The sequence below is a fragment of the Bufo bufo genome, chromosome 2 (genome assembly GCF_905171765.1).
Source record: "Bufo bufo chromosome 2, aBufBuf1.1, whole genome shotgun sequence".
NCBI lineage: Eukaryota > Metazoa > Chordata > Amphibia > Anura > Bufonidae > Bufo > Bufo bufo.
In genome coordinates this window covers 257,659,906-257,677,214 of record NC_053390.1, presented here as the reverse complement: position 1 = coordinate 257,677,214, position 17,309 = coordinate 257,659,906, and the positions used below count along the sequence as shown (strand labels likewise).

The following is a 17,309-nucleotide window of genomic DNA, read 5'->3' as shown; positions in this document are numbered from 1 at the left end:
CCCCCATCCCAGTATTAAAAACATTGGTGGCGCAGTGCGCCCCCCCACCCAAGCCCCCCCCCAGTATTAATCATTGGTGGCAGTGGCCACAGGATCCCCCCTCTCCCCTCCTATCGGAGCCCCAGCAGTGTAATCCTGGGGCTCCAATCGGTTACCATGGCAGCCAGGACGCTATTGAAGCCCTGGCTGCCATGGTAAGCTCCATGCTGCTGTGTGCACTATGCACAGAGCAGCAGGGACAGTGTGAGCTCCTATTCACACTGATAGAGATCTATCAGGGGGAATAGGACAAGGGTTCTAGTCCCTAAGGGGGCTAAAAGTTAGTTAAAAAAAAAAAAAATATTAAGTATAAATGAAAAAGATTAAAAAATAAAAATACACATTAACAATAAACATTTAATTTTCAGCAGATTTGTGTAGGAATTTTTTTTTTCTCTCAAAAATGAAAATTCCCAGAATATCGGTATAAATTATCGGCCATCAGCCTGAAAGTTCACAAATTATCGGTATCGGCCCTAAAAAAATCAATATCGGTCGATCCCTAGGCAAAAGCACACAGAAATTACTGATGATGCTGAAATGTAGTTATGCTTAACTCCAGAACTGAAATGCACAGCGTTTTTCAAAATAAAACATCTTTTACTAAATTAAATAACATATTTGCATTACTGCAAAAGTACAAAATACAAAACTTGCCATTTTCTTAATAGCACTGCACAGAACAGATAAACAGAATAAATAGAAGAACATTTGTTCATTAAAATAACGACTTGCCTGCAGCCCCTCCTCCCTCCCCGCACTGTAACTGATGTATCGCCGGCCGCGCTGTGCAACATAGCGGCCGGCGATACATCCGTGTCAGGCACGTAAAAAGTCAACCATCGCTTTATAAGACACTGCCATTTTCGTCTTATAAAGCGAAAAATATGGTAATACAAATGCAGCATTTTTGGGTCGGCCAATTGGCGATTGCGATATGGCGATTAATTGCGATTGCTTTGGCGATATATTGTGCAGGCCTAGTACCTTTTCTAACAAAGCTAGAACCAGCCCTGTACTTCACATGGATCCAGAGATCTCCCTTTCATTGCTAGATTTCAGAATGAACAAACTTTAATCCTAAACTCTAGCCAAGGAATTTATCTTAAAACATAGCTTTTAATTATAATGGTTAAAAAACTGGCTACAAATATTTAATGGGAAAAGGTGTAACTAAAAAGCATCACAAATAATAGTGGTAAAGTGCTCAATATTAGAACAGCCTTACCTTGAAGGACAGAAACAGAGGTTGTCTCCAGACTGTCTCGTCCTCGGGGTAAGTCCCTATTAAATTCCTGTAGCCCTGCACTTAAAGGGGTTATCTGAAGTCTAAAAGATGCCCCCCCCCCCCCCCCCACCTCAATGCCCGGGTCCTTGCATACATTTTACTTACCTGCTCCCTGGTTCCCTGCACAGCCGCCCCAGAATGACGTGGGTGCCGGGGAGCAGGCAAGTATAATCCATACAAGGGGCCCGTGGTTTGGGGGGACACGGATTACTGGAGTTGCAGAATGGAATTGAGCATGTGCTTCCATATAAGTAAGCTGGACAGAGAAATCAGAAAAAGGATAAACCATAGGTGGCACTATATGGATAGATTTCAGCGAATAACTCCGTGAGGGATATTTATTAAGCCCTTTACCCCACTATTATTGCATAAAAATAGTCACATGTTATGGCGCACGCCGTATGTGCACCATAATTTGCAGCTTTTTAGGCTTCTCACCACTAGTCTGAAGTGGCAAGGAAAATGGGTGGGGCTTAGCAGAAAGGGGAACTTCTTGTCACCCACCGCATTTACTACACCTTTCGCCAGAAAGTGGCGGAAGTTATAGTTGAAGTCTATGCCAGCCTGAGGAGCAGCATCTGCTTCTTAATAAATTAGGCGCATCTCACGCCATTTGTCAAGACTGGTGGATGGGTACAACAGTCTTGACAAATGTCCCTCAGTGGCTATAATACATTTTTTAATTACATGCAATTACAAAAGTATTCAGATCCAGGTGCTGGTTTGAAAACTGTAGAATATTTTTCATAGGACAACCCCTTTAGGTATTGCTGAAACTCTCTTCCAGAGATTAGCTGAAAAAGGGAATTTAAAAAGGGGTTGTCCCACAAAAAATATTCTAGTTTTCAAACCAGCATCTGAATACTTTTGTAATTGCATGTAGTTAAAAATTTAGCATAGCCATTGAGTTATTCAATAAAATGTATCTGTATAGCGCCACCTGCTGTTTTTTATTTTTTCCTTGTCCTGCTAACTGAGAAAGCCGCACATGCTCAGTTTCATCCTTCCACTAACCCAGTGGTTCTCAACCTTTCTGAAGCCGTGACCCCTTAATACAGTTCCTCATGTTGTGGTGACCCCCAACCATTACATTTTTTTCCTTGCTACTTCATAACTAATTTTGCTACTGTTATGATGACCCACCAAAAACATGCACAGACACCAATACACCAAATGTTAATTCAAATAGACAAGTATTCAGTCATAACCACTAGGGATCGACCGATATTGATTTTTTAGAGCCGATACCGATAATTTGTCAACTTTCAGGCCGATAGCCGATAGTTTATACCGATATTCTGGGTATTTTTATTTTTGAGGGAAAAAAAAAAATTTCCTACACAAATCTGCTGAAAATTAATGTTTATTGTTAACGTGTATTATTTTATTTTTTTTGTAAATCTTTTTCATTTATACTTAATATTTTTGTGTTTTTTTTTTTTTTTTACTAACTTTTAGCCCCCTTAGGGACTAGAACCCTTGTCCCATTCACCCTGATAGATCTCTATCAGAGTGAATAGGATCTCGCACTCTCCCTGCTGCCCTGTGCTCTGTGCACACAGCAGCATGGAGCTGACTATGGCAGCCAGGGCTTCAATAGCGTCCTGGCTGCCATGGTAACCGATCGGAGCCCCAGGCTTAAACTGCTGGGGCTCCGATCGGAGGAGCAGGGAAGAGGGGATCCTGTGGCCACTGCCACCAATGATTAGAACTGGGGGGGGGGGGGGCGCACTGCGCCACCAATGTTTTTACTATTGGGATGGGGGTGGGGGGCGCACTGCGCCACCAATGACTAATACTAGGGGGCTTGAGGGGGGGGGGCGCACTGCGCCACCAATGTTTTTACTATTGGGGTGGGGGGCGCACTGCTTGAGGGGGGGGGGGGGGCGCACTGCGCCACCAATGAAGATACCTCTCTTTCACATACAGGAGGCGGGAGCTGGCTGCAGAATCACATAGCCGGCTCCCGACCTCTATGAGCGGTAGCTGCGATCCGCGGCAGCTGCGATCCGCGGCACCTAAGAGGTTAACTACCGCGGACCGCAGCTGCCGTTCATAGAGGTCGGGAGCCGGCTATGTGATTCTGCAGCCAGCTCCCGCCTCCTGTATTTGAATTAATGAAAGACTCATCTTCATTGGTGGCGCAGCGGCCACAGCCCCTCCCCTCCTCTTGTCTTCCGTCCTGTCATTGGAGGCAGCGGCAGCAGCATCACAGGGGGAGGAGACACTGCTTCCTTCTCCCCTGTGCTGCGGAGGGAACACAGAGAGTGCTGAGAGCAGCGCGTTCTGTGTTCCCAATACGTTATCGGTATATCGACAAAATAGATGCCGATAACGTTCAAAATCCTCAATATCGGCCGATAATATCGGCCAAACCGATAATCGGTCGATCCCTAATAACCACAGAACTTTAGCATAAATACAAAATATTTGTAAACCAAATAAATAACTTTAAAATAAATAATAAACAACAAATACCCCCTAGCGGTGCTCAGGGTACCCCCAAATAAATAAATCAGCGGTGCTCAGGGTACCCCCAAATAAATAAATCAGTGGTGCATCAGGTTTCCCCCAAATAAATAAATCAGCGGTGCTTCAGGTCCCCCCCCCCCCCAAATAAATAAATCAATGGTGCTCAGGGTCCCCCAAATAAATTAAGCCTTGCTCAGCCAAATAATTAAAATAAAATTAGCCAGGCTCAATTAAATCATTGGTGGCAGTGGTGCTCAGCGGCGGTGTCATTAACGAAAAAACTCGGACCTCAGCAGACAGGCGGCCCGACCTACCTGTCCAGACGTCAGGCTCCTTCCAGCACAGGCAGTGATAGGACATCACTTCCTGTGCGCGAGGATAAGGGGCCGCTGCCGTTGTGCGGGCGACCCACAATAGGAAGCCTCAGGCGACCCCCCGGAAAGGGCCGATCAACCCCCAAAGGGGTCGCGACCCCTAGGTTGAGAACCGCTGCACTAACCCCTGAGCTGCAGCATAAAAGACACTCCCCCTGAGCTGTGATAGGGAGATCTGAGACACGCCCCCTGAGCTGCAGCATAAGACACGCCCCTTGAGCTGTCAGCTTGATATAAATCTAGGAGAGCAATGAATGAGGAGATCTCTGGATCAATGTGAGGTACAGGGCTGGTTCTAGCTTTGTTATAAAGAGATTGTCATGTCCTATATATGTCTGATTTACATTTTTTACATTAGGGTACTTTCACACTAGCGGCAAGGAACTCCGGCAGGCTGTTCCGGCGGGTGAACAGCCTGTCGGATCAGTCCTGCCGCTAGTTCACGTGTGCCCCCGGACTGCCGCTCCGTCCCCATTGACTATAATGGGGGCGGGGGCGGAGTTCCAGCGGCAGCGCACGCTGAGAGGCAGCCGGACTAAAAGTACTGCATGCAAAACACATACGGTCGTGTGCATGTAGCCTAAGAAGGATTAATAACAGAAGAGGGTTTTAAGTCACAAGCCATTGAGTTGAAAAGACGCCTCAGAGAGAGGTTACCCCAATGATATGTTGGATAAGGCTATGGATAAGGTAGCTAGTGTTACCCAACAGGACCTTCTAAAAAGAAAAATGGGAAAGGAAGAGAAAGATAACAAGAGATTTGCCTTCTCTTTCAAATATAGCCCAATGGCAGATACCATTAAAAAGGCTATATTCAGGAATTGGGACATTTTGAAAAAAGATGACAGCCTAATAGAATACACCAAGACTAGACTGATCATAGCTTTTAGGAGAAGTCACATGATTAGGGATCGATTAGTGAGGAGCCGGTTTAGGGTCCATTCACACGTATGCAAAATGGGTCCGCATCCGTTCCGCAATTTTGGGGAACGGGTGCAGACCCATTAATTTTCAATGGGGCCAGAATGTGCTGTCCGTACCCGCATTTGGGGATCCGCATCCCCGCTTCCGTTTCCGCAAAAAAGTATTGCGGACAAGATTAGGCATTTTCTATTATAGCGCAGGCGATGTGCGGTCCGCAAATTGCGGAATGCACATTGTCGGTGTCTGTTTTTTGCGGATCCGCAAAACACTTACGGACGTGTGAATGGACCCTCGTAGAAGAAAAACCTACCACTTGGTTGAGAGAAATGCGCCCAGTAGGAAATTATAAATGTGGCAATTGTGCTTTTTGTAATTACAACCCCCAGTGGAAAACCTTGCAATTTGGAAATATTCATCACAAAGTAACAAATCTCATCACTTATAAGAGCACTTATGTAGTGTATTTGGTAATATGTCAATGTGGCAAGACAATAAGATTCAGGGAACATGTTAACTATCAGTTCAGGAAAGGGATGCCCCCGTCTTGTGTATGAAGTAGAGTTGTTGCGATACCAAATTTTTGATTCGGTTTCGATACCATGAAAAAGTATTGCGATACTCGATACCATTCGATACCACGCGAAAAAAATAAACAAAAAAAGCCACGTGCATTCCTCATTTTTAAAAATGGCGAATCGCGCAGTTTTTATTTTATTTTTTCTGTTCCGGCATTCACCACCTAGATTTTTTTTTTATATTTTAATAGTTTGGACTTTTCTGACGTGGCGATGTAATATGTTTATTTATATATTTTATATGTGAAATTGGGAAAAGGGGGGTGATTTATACTTCATATTTTAGTGTTTTTTTTTTTTTCACTTTTTATTTAATAACTATTTCCCCCCTTAGGGGCTAGAACCTGGGATCTTTCATCCCTTTCCTATTCACCCTGATAGATCTCTATCAGGGTGAATAGGACTCCACACTGTCCCTGCTGCTCTGTGCTTTGTGCACACAGCATCAGGGATGTTACCATGGCAACCAGGGCTTCCTGGCTGCCATGGTAACCGATCGGAGCCCCAGGCTTACACAGCTGGGGCTCCGATCAGAAGCTGCCACTGCACCACCAATGAGGGGGAGTGGAGAGGTCCCTGTGGCCACTGCCACCAATGATTTTAATACTGGAGGGCTGAGAGGGGCCGGCGCACTGTGCCACCAATGATTTTAATGGGATGGGGGGATTGAGGGGGGGGGCACACTGCACCACCAATGATTTTACCCCTTTATACAGGAGGCGGGTACTAGCAGATCAGCGGCAGTTAACTGCCGCTGATCGCAGCTCCCTGTCAGGGGCAGGGTGCCGGCAATGCGATTCTGCTGCCGGCACCCGCCTCCTGTATGTGTTAAAGACTACTGTATATGAGTCCAGACTTTCACTATTAGGCCACACAGAGCGGCGCCCAGCGATGTCTCAGCACTCACCATTTAGTCCTGGGCGCCGCTCCGTTCGCCTGCAGTGCCCCATTACTGTCTCCTCTCCTGCTCCACATGCTGCTGATTACTATCGGAGCGATGGGAGGAGACATCAGCTTCACTAGTGGGCGTTCCTTCTCCCTGGCTGTAGCGCTGTCCAATCGCAGCGCAGGAAGAAGGAACGCCCACTAGTGAAGCTGATGTCTCCTCCCATCGCTCCGATAGTAATCCTATCATTGGTGGCGCAGTGCGCCCGCCCCTCCTCCGCCCCTCTCTTCTCATTGCCGCCCCTCCTCCACCCCCTCTCTTCTCATTGCCGCCCCTCCTCCGCCCCTCTCTTCTCATTGCCGCCCCTCCTCCGCCCCTCTCTTCTCATTGGTGGCAGCGGCAGCAGCACAGGGGGAGGGAGGACAGCTTCCTTCTCCCCGTGCTGCTGAGAGAGAACATGAGCGCGCCGATAGCAGCGCGCCCATGTTCAGAGATACTAGACTGCGCAGAAGCGCAGCCCAGTATCGAAAAAACGGAAATCCCGGTATCGTATCGATACCGGGACAAAAGTATCGATTGGGTATCGAAATTTCGATACCCGCAACAACCCTAGTATGAAGTACATGGAGGCAACCAGAGATGTCTAAGATTTGCGGGGACAGAAACAGTTCCCCACCCTCCCGCAAGGAGGAGATCGACACTGTAGGCTTTTGAGGAATGAAGCCAGGTGGATAATACGTTCAGGAGCAATGGGGACGCTGGGCCTTAACAATAAGAACGATATTAGTGTGTTTTTATGATTGATATGCGCTAATATATAATTAACCAACAGTGTTTGCTACTTGTATTTGTATCATCACCATATAGGGTTAAGGGAACCTGTCATTAACTTTATGCTGACCTCACTGAGGGCAGCATAAAATAGTGACAGAAATGCTGGTGTCAGCGGTGTGTCAGTCATGAGCTAATAGTAAGTGGTTGCTGAGAACCAGCATCACAATCACTGGAGACCAGGCCCTGAAAAGAGTCACATCCACCTGAGAAGAGTCCTGGTTATATCTCCTGATGATTGGCAGTTCTCTCCTAGAGAGAAAGGGAGAAAACTCGGTAGAAGACAATCATCAGGTGGGCAGGAGATTAGGAATAACCAGGACTCTTCTCAGGTGGCCGGGACTCTTTTCCAGGCCTAACCTGCAATGATTGTGATGTTGGTTCTCGGCAACCACTTACTTATAACTTATAAATGACAGACCTCTGAAATCATCTCACCGGTCTCTACTTTATTCTGCCGTTATTATGGGCAGCACTAAGTTCATGACAGGTTCCCTTTAACACTGTGAGCTTGCACGGTGCACCCATATGGTGACGTATATAAAAAGGTAGACACATTCACGCCATTATGTCAGTGGCCAGAGGAACATAATGTGTGTGAGATTGCTGTCCGCCCCATAACCTTCTGTTTTTACTGCAAGTTGACTAAATAAAGGTGAAGACGATTTTAGACCAAATTGGTGAGTGCCGCCTATTTTTCTTATATTTGCACTATAATTATAAATAATCAAGGTTGGCCACGAACCCTAATTTGCAATGCTACCCAGCTAGTTATTCAACCAACTGTGAAAGCATAATTAGAAGTCACTGGAGCCAATTAAAAGCAAACAATAATCACGTGCTGCATCATACTAGTATACATGGGGCTGACAACCCCAATAGTGGTAACTTATGGCAAAGCTAAAAAAAAATATATAAAAAATTAACTGTCTACAATCCCTCACGCCCGGCCACTTCTAGGCTGCAAATGGGCAAGTTGAGATTTTTTTTTTCTGTTTGGCCACAGGTTATCATCGTTGCAGTTGTGCATTTCTATGCACGACAACCTGCATATGACACTACTTATCCCCACTAGTATGTGTTTCTTGGCACACCGCCATCAGTAAATGTGCCCCATTGTTTACCCCTTGGTCCACCTGAGCATGCATGTGGGGAGTAAGCTGCCACCACTGGCCACGGCTTACCTTCCCGAGAACAAAAGGATTGGGCATGTTGAAGTCTAAAAGCCCAATCTTTACCTTCCTGACATCTGCTGAGAGCAGAATCATGAGGTCCCTCCTATACATTAGAACGCTCAACCAGTCCTGCCAAAATCAATGAATTTGGCAGATACAAATCTAATGTTGAAACTAGAGATATTTCGCACAAGGGTGACAAGTAATCAATTTGAGGTGCACCCAATCTGACAGAAATCAAAATAAGTAAATAATAGTGGGGCACTCTCTATAGTATTGAGAACAGTAGGGTTTATTAATAAAATGTATCTAAAAATTGATAAATATCCAATTAATCTATAGTACAATTAATTGTAGCAAAATCTGAAAAAGCAATAATATGCAGGATAATTAGACGTACAACAGATCTCATAACGCAGTGTTCCTAAAAAGAGTCTCCGTCAATTGTCCATCAATAAATGACCTCCAATAATTCCTAGTAACTTGGATGGGATACTCGTCATCCAGACCCACAGTAATATTAAATCGTCCACAATGTTAAGAGATATATCAATGTGATTAAAATACAGTCAGATGTCCTCTAAAAATCCAAGTCAATGTACCAGGTAATCTCCGGTCTATAGCGCAATCAAGCGCTGACAGTATTCAGAGCGCCGTCCCGCTCACTTGTCTGAGACAGCGGCGTCCCGCTGAATCATTTGGATAATGCGATCGCGTACTCTCTTTAAATATTCCACATAAAACTAGCGCGATCTTACCGGGAGGACTTCAGTGGATTTTCTTGCCCTCGACGCGGTGTGCCTCTTGTATAATTGGGCGCTCCGGTCTCGAGGGCTGTTTCTTGCCAGGTAATATCGTGCCAACGATAGTAGTGCACGTGGACCCGCAATGGATAGTTGTTTTCTCCATGCAGCAAGCGTTGTTCGCGCGAATAGATGTTGTAAAGCGGCAACTTCCACTCCTCCTCAGGTAGATATTCGTGTGTATGTGTTCCAATGCAGGGGGATGATAACATACGCGTTTCGGGGTTTAGAAGAATGACCCCTTAATCAGTGGTACACCATTAATTGTACTATAGATTAATTGGATATATATCAATTTTTATATACATTTTATTAATAAACCCTACTGTTCTCAATACTATAGAGAGTGCCCCACTATTTACAAATCTAATGTTAATGTTTAACTTTAAGATGCATCTACACAGCCTAAGGCCTCTTTCACACGGGCGTCGCGGATTTGCTCCGGATGAGTCGCGTGTGCATTGCGGGGAAACCCGCGCGAGTGCGCACATAATTTCAGTCAGTTTTTACTGCGATTGCGTTGTTCAGCTTTTATCGTGCAGGTGCAATGCGTTTTGCATGTCAGGGCTCCAGATGGAATGGTCACCAATGCGACTTAGAATTCACAAATGGCGACAAGACTTTAGTCTTGTCGCCATTTGCGACTAGACCCGCCGCGGCAGCTCTGCTAAATACAGCGGCGGGCACAGGAGATGATAGTTCTCTGCCGCCGATGTTCTTCTCAGCAGCGCAGTGGAGGAGTCTCTCCCTCCCCCCTGTGCTGCCGCCGCCAATAAGAAGAGAGACAGGAGGAGGAGGGGAGGGGCTGTGGCCACTGCGCCGCCAATGAAGATAACTGACCTGTTAATACAAATACAGGAGGCAGGTGCCGGAATCAAATAGCAGACACCCGACCTCTATGACAGGGAGCGGTACCTGAAGAGTTAACTGCCGCTGATCGCAGCTCCCCGCCATAGAGGTCTGGTGCCGGCTATTTGATTCCGGCACCCGCCTCCTGTATTTGTATTAACAGCTCAGTTATCTTCATTGGTGGCACAGTGCGCCCCCCCAGTATAATAAACATTGGTGGCGCAGTGGGAAGTGCCAATGAGGGTTAAAAAATAAAAAAAATATGAACTCACCTCCTCCAATTGATCGCGTAGCTGCCGGTCTCCTGTTCTTTCTTCAGGACCTGTGGTGACGTCACTGAGCTCATCACATGGTGCATTACCATGGTGATGGATCATGTGATGAGCACAGTGATGTCACCACAGGTCCTTTGACAGGTCCTGAAGAAAGAACAGGAGACCGGCTGCTACGCGATCAATTGGAGGAGGTGAGTTAATTATTTGTTTATTTTTTAACCCTCATTGGCACTGCCCACTGCGCCACCAATGTTAATTATACTGGGGGGGGCGCACTGTGTATTTTGAATGCCGGATCCGGCACTAATACATTCCTATTGGGAAAAATGCCGGATCCGGCATTCAGGCAAATCTTTTATTATACTGGGGGGGGGGGGGGGGGCGCACTATGCCACCAATGTTTATTATACTGGGGTGTTGGGGGGGGCACACTGAGCCACCAATGTTTATTATACTGGGGGGGGGCACACTGTGCCACCAATGTTTATTATACTTGGGGGGGGGGGCACACTGAGCCACCAATGTTTATTATACTGGGGGGGGCACACTGAGCCACCAATGTTTATTATACTGGGGTGTTGGGGGGGCGCACTGCGCCACCAATGTTTATTATATTAACCTTCTACTAAGCATTCTGTATTAAAGAATGTTATTATTTTTCCTTATAACCATGTTATAAGGGAAAATAATACAGTGAATAGACTTTCATCCTAGCAACCGTGCGTGAAAATCGCACCGCATCGGCACTTGCTTGCGGATGCTTGCGATTTTCACGCAGCCCCATTTAACTTCTATGGGGCCTGCGTTGCGTGAAAAATGCACAATATAGAGCATGCTGCGATTTTCACGCAACACACAAGTGATGCGTAAAAATCACCGCTCATGTGCACAGCCCCATAGAAGTGAATGGGTCCGGATTCAGTTTGGGTGCATTCCGGTATTTTGAATGCCGGATCCGGCACTAATACATTCCTATGGGGAAAAATGCCGGATCCGGCATTCAGGCAAATCTTCATTTTTTTTCGCCAGAGATAAAACCGTAGCATGCTGTGGTTTTATCTTTTGCCTCATCAGTCAAAATGACTGAACTGAAGACATCCTGATGCATCCTGAACGGATTGCTCTCCATTCAGAATGCATGGGGATATGCCTGATCAGTTCTTTTCTGGTATAGAGCCCCTAGGATGGAACTCTATGCCGGAAAGGAAAAACGCTAGTGTGGAAGTACCCTAAAATATTAGGTTTAAATCCCCCTTTCCCAATTTTACATATAAAATATATAAACAATAAATAAATAAACATAATTACATAGCGCTGCGTCCGAAAAGTCCAAACTATTAAATTATTAAAAAATATCTCCTATGCAGTGAGCATTCGCCATTTTTTAGTCACCCCAAAAAATAGGATAGGACTGTTCTATTATGGGCCGAACGTTTCATAAAATGCAAAATGCACGTGGCTTTTTTGGTGTTTTTTTATTTATTTTTTGCGCTGTATTTATGGTGACGAAAGCTAATCAAAATTTTGGTATCGAGACAACCCTACGCCGATCTGATCGGCGTAGCGTTGTCACGATACCAAAATTTTGATTCACTTTAGATTTGGCGACTAAAAATTGGATTTGGCTCCTAAATTTTTCAGTTCAGGAGCCAATGGCTACTAGGTAGTTTTTTTAGTCTGGAGCACTGCATGTGCGTGATAAAAACGGAATGTGGTACCCAGACCCGAACCCGGACTTCTTCACTGAAGTTCGGCTTTGGGTTAAATGTTCTGTAGATTTTATTATTTTCCCTTATAACATGGTTATAAGGGAAAATAATAGCATTCTGAATACAGAATGCTTACTAAAATGTCGATTGAGGAGTTAAAAAATAAAATAAAATATTAACTCACCTCATCCACTTGTTCGCGCAGCCGACATAGTCTTCTTTCAGGACCTGCAAAAGGACCTTTGATGACGTAATCGTGCTCACCACGTGTGAGCGTATTGACGTCAGCGCAGGTCCTTCTGAATGAAGATGTAATCCTTATATCTTCATTCAGAAGGACCAGCGCTGACATCACTAAGCTCACACGTGGTGAGCATGAATACGTCAAAGGTCCTTTTGCAGGTCCTCTAAGAAAAAGAGAGAAGACGATGTCGGCTGCGTGAACAACAGGATGAGGTGAGTTAATTTTTATTTTTTTCAACCCCTGAATCGACATTTTACAAAGCATTCTGTATTAAGAATGCTATTATTTTCCCTTATAACCATGTTATAAAGAAAAATAATACAGTGAATTGACTTTAATGGGGTCCAGGGTTGCTCATCCCCATCATCTCCTAGCAACCATGCGTGAAAATCGCACCGCATGCGCACTAGCTTGCGGATGCAATGAGATTTTCACGCAGCCCATTTCATTTCTATGGGGCCTGTGTTGCATGAAAAAAGCTGACTATAGAACATACTGAGATTTTAACGCAACGCACAAGTGATGCGTGAAAATCACCGCTCATGTGCACAGCGCCATTGAAGTGAATAGGTCCGGATTCAGTGCGGGTGCAATGCGTTCACCTCATGAATGCTGGCACCACAGATCAAGGCTTCTGGGCAGAAGATCGTGTCGTCTAAACAGTGATCTGCTACCCAGAAACCATGATTCCGTATGGGGACGAGGGATACCTATAGTGATCCCTCACCATCATACTGTGAAGGAGATCGCTGCATGTAAATGTGCAGTCTCCTTCACCGAGTGAGCAGCCGACTGTCGGGAAGGAAGCATTCGGCCGCTCAGTCAGCCCGTGTAAGTCCAGCTTAAGTCCCTAAACAACAACCTTGCTTGGCCTGGGGCCACACTGTGAGGACACCTGTTTAAGGGGCACAATAAAAGTTTTACAAAATATACAATACAAACCACAGCAAATCCCAGTCACAAAGCCAATGAACAAACAAATCTACTGCTGGCGCAAAGCTTCATGTTTTTTTCTTAGAAAGTCCTTATTGAAAGGCTCCCTACAAAAATTGCCCCTTAGGGTACTTTCACACTTGCGTTAAACTTTTCCGGTATTGAGTTCCATCCTAGGGGCTCAATACCGGGGAAAAAAATAAATATAAATGATCAGTTTTATCCTAATGCATTCTGAATGGAGAGCAATCCGTTCAGTATACATCAGGATGTTTTCAGTTCAGTCATTGTACAGTTTTTTGGACAGAGAAAATACCGCAGGATGCGGTTACCGAATGACAACTGGAGAGACGGATCCGGTATTGCAACGCATTTGTGAGAAGGATCCACATCCAGATCCATCTACAAATGGTATCTGTTTGCATACAGATTGCCGGAGTCCAACAACGCAAGTGTGAAAGTACCCTTATAAAAATGGGTAACAGAATTGTCCTAGCGCCAAGCAGTACGGTGCACCATAAGACATGTTTCCAAGACCATGTGCCGACGTGGGTATACAGCAACACTGCCCGACTACACCATAATGCACTGGCTGCAGATTTAGGCCAAATTCACACTTAGTTGTTTCCATCAGAGATTGTGAGCCAAAACCAGGTGCGGGTCAAAGAGTCAGAACAGGAGGAAATCTTTATATTAGACCTGATCTCTGTGTAGGCTAATTGTGGTCTGCAATGCACGGCACCGGCCGTGTGAATCCTGTATTGCGGCGCAGTCCCATTCACTTGAATGGGTCCACAATATACAGAAAATGATGATAGGATATGTCCTATCTTCTGAGGTGCCGAGGCATGGACGCGCTTCCAATCCGTGCCTCCACTCCACACTGCATCTGGAGGATTGCGGACCAGTACAAGTAAATGGGTCTGAATCCGTGATACCGGATTCACATGGCTGGTGCCCGTATATTGTGGAACCGCCGCTTGCAGTCAGCAATATGGGCATGGACGTCTATGATCGTGAAAATGGACCCTAACTGATGGAAATAACTGAAGTGTGAACTCAGCCTTACAAAAGTTGCAATGTAGTACAGCAACTGTAAGGCCATAATGCCTTAGGCTTCATTCACAGATACGTGGATTTTCACGGACCACGGTCCGTGAAAACCCGGTCTGCCGTCCTGCTGAGTGCATGGCGTCATTAGTTGCTATGACGCAGTGAGCTTCGTGTCGCTGTACAATAATACACTCGTACAGAGAGAGATATATATATTTATTAGGTAGTGGTTAACCCGTAGGATACCAGTGCCGTACAGCTACGTCACGCTGATCAGGTGGGCTCAGGAGCTGTGCCCGCGCGATCAGCTGCAGGGGTCCGGCAGTCCAATATATATTTTTTTATTTAATGATCTCACCAGGGGTCCGGCAGTCACCAATAACTTTGACCGCGGCATGTGCGGTATCCTTACTGGTCCTTCCTTAGGCATAGTGGCTGCCATCCCTGTAAGATCCAGGGAGCAGGCTGTAAGTGTATTACACTCCGTATACACTTACAGCCAATGCATCACTTGTGGTGAAGTAACTTGTCCTCCTGTGTGATTAGGACAGGTTTTGTGTGTACTGATAGGACGGCGGCCATTTTATTTCTCCTAGACAAAACAAGCCATTCTAAGTAATGAAAGGTATTTGTGAATATATTTATTATAAAATAATATTTAAGTATTTTCAATTTTTTATTTTATTCCTGGAGACTCCCTTTAAGGTGAAAAGTGGCTCGGTACTGAAGGGGTTAAAAAGGGGGTGATCAATAAATACAAAGCTCTGAATGAACGACATTGAATGCAATCCCATTGATAAGGCCTTGCCTATTGGCTCTCAAAAACAGAAAGTAAAAGCCACGCTGTGCCACTTGCTCCGGTATCCTCCTTGGGGCTAAGTCACGTGTCCAGAAGGACGTACGCTCCGTGACAAGATGGTCAGTGGTTCATTTGTGAAGGATTAGCATTTGGTCCGTGTGTCATCTGTATTCTAAGGACACCGTCAGGCAGAAAATGTATTTCCAGAGCATCTCCCACCAACGGTCATGGACTATAATCTAAGTGAAGGACCCCTCATCACGGGCACAAATAGGGCACGCTTCTGTGGCATCACCACGGTCCACGAAAAACCGCTGATGTGCAGGAAAACTGGCTTAGGCTACTTTCACACACTCGTTTGGTGCGCATCCGTCATGGATCTGCACAGACGGATCCGTTCAGATAATACAACAGTCTGCATCCGTTCAGAACGGATCCGTCTGTATTATCTTTAACAAAGCCAAAACGGATCCGTCTTCAACACCATTGAAAGTCAATGGAGGACGGATCCAGTTTCTATTGTGCCAGTGAAAACAGATCCGTCCCTATTGACTTACAGTGTGTGCCAGGACGGATCCATTTGGCTCAGTTTCGTCAAACGGACACCAAAACGCTGCAAGCAACGTTATGGTTTCTGCCTCCAGAGCAGAGTGGAGACTGATCGGAGGCAAACTGATGCATTCTGAGCGGATCCTTTTCCATTCAGAATGCATTAGGGCAAATCTGATCCGTTTTGGACCGCTTGGGAGAGCCCTGAACGGATCTCACAAACGGAAACCAAGACGCCAGTGTGAAAGTAGCCTTAGTTGTCCATAGCAACCAGATTCCACCTTTCATTTTGCAAAGGGACTCTAAAAAAATAATATGGAATTTGAGCGGTTGCTGTAGGCAACTAAGGCAGTTCTACTTTACACCAGTGTTGATAAATCTCCCCCAATGGAGAACACGTATGTGATATGCAGTGTGAGAAAGAGGCCTGCACCCCAAACCTCCATCACAAAGTTTGTAATTTTAAAACATGTTTTTTTCTTACAAGAAAATTAGCAAGGGGACCAGACAGACAATTGTGTGCATTGTACACACTGACAACTATTTGGTCGCAGAGGAGGCCCAATCCCTGACACCCACCAGGACTCCCCTGGGACACAGCCATGTGTGCCACACATCCCCCTGCCTTTCCTGGCACCCCGCGCTGTGTTTACACATAGAGCAGCCCTCATTGTACACATCGCACACAAAGACAGCAGGTACGATCAATAGCACAATGCGCCATCCGCCCGCCGCGACCACCACCGGGGCCCACAACGACCTCTGTGCACTCCCACCATGAACCTGCCCGGTACACAGCCCCTGCACAAGACAAAAACACCTTCAGCCGAAGCCGATCCGCCCACAGCAGAACAAAGTCACATCCCCCACCACACCGGCCTCTCTCACCACGAATAGCTCTGCTCGGCCATGGCGGCGTCTCCTCAGGGGGGTCGGGGCTCCGGCCCAGTGTTTGTCAGCGACGGCTCTGCGGTTGTGCACCCAACATGTCGGCCGGAGCTCAGTTGTCAAGGGGACGTTTATCCCAGCGGGGCAGGCCCATGGCAGACGAGAAGACACATGCAGCGGGCACCGGACTAACACTGGCGGAGAGGCTGCGGCTGCGCGCTCGAGAGTTGTTGCGAGCACAAAGCGCGTGCACAATACACTCTGCAGGGTACGCGCAAGCGCGGTGAGCAGGTTCAGTCACGTGTTCTTTGTGGGCGTAGTTATTTACTATATCCCTATGACGTCACGCCTGTATGTGCGCACCGGGTGTTACCGGCCGGGTGACCCCACAGAGCAGGGGCTTGTGCGGAGCTACATGAGAGCCAGAGGGATGAGAATGGAACCACGAATCCCCGTGCTTGTTTGCTTCCATAGGGTTCATTTCACGCACAACCTAACTAAGAGTGTTTTTTATTGCTAGTTCTGTTGAAAGCCTAAATTACAATATGAAATTGCACAGTCTTTGATAAATTTGGCGCAATTTTAAACATCACGCTGTGGCCCCATTCACATAGTTAAATATTAGCGAGCCCTCCGAAAAGTA

At 46.1% G+C, this 17,309-nt stretch overlaps 1 protein-coding gene and 1 long non-coding RNA gene across 2 annotated transcripts in view; both read right to left on the bottom strand.

Annotated features, from left to right (window-relative positions):
- The window catches only part of SPPL3 (signal peptide peptidase like 3), a 103,818-nt gene extending 86,884 nt beyond the window's left edge, over window positions 1-16,934 (bottom strand). Inside the window, exon 1 of the mRNA XM_040416492.1 lies at window positions 16,667-16,934. Coding sequence (XP_040272426.1) covers window positions 16,667-16,689 — 23 coding nt within the window. The 5' untranslated portion in view covers window positions 16,690-16,934. The remainder of the gene's footprint in view (window positions 1-16,666) is intronic.
- On the bottom strand, window positions 7,455-16,467 carry LOC120988782. The gene is made up of 3 exons (XR_005776179.1): window positions 16,457-16,467; window positions 12,937-12,939; window positions 7,455-7,607 (listed from the first exon to the last, which is right to left on the bottom strand). It is a non-coding gene; the product is annotated as an uncharacterized LOC120988782 (long non-coding RNA).
- Window positions 16,935-17,309: the final 375 nt, after the last annotated feature.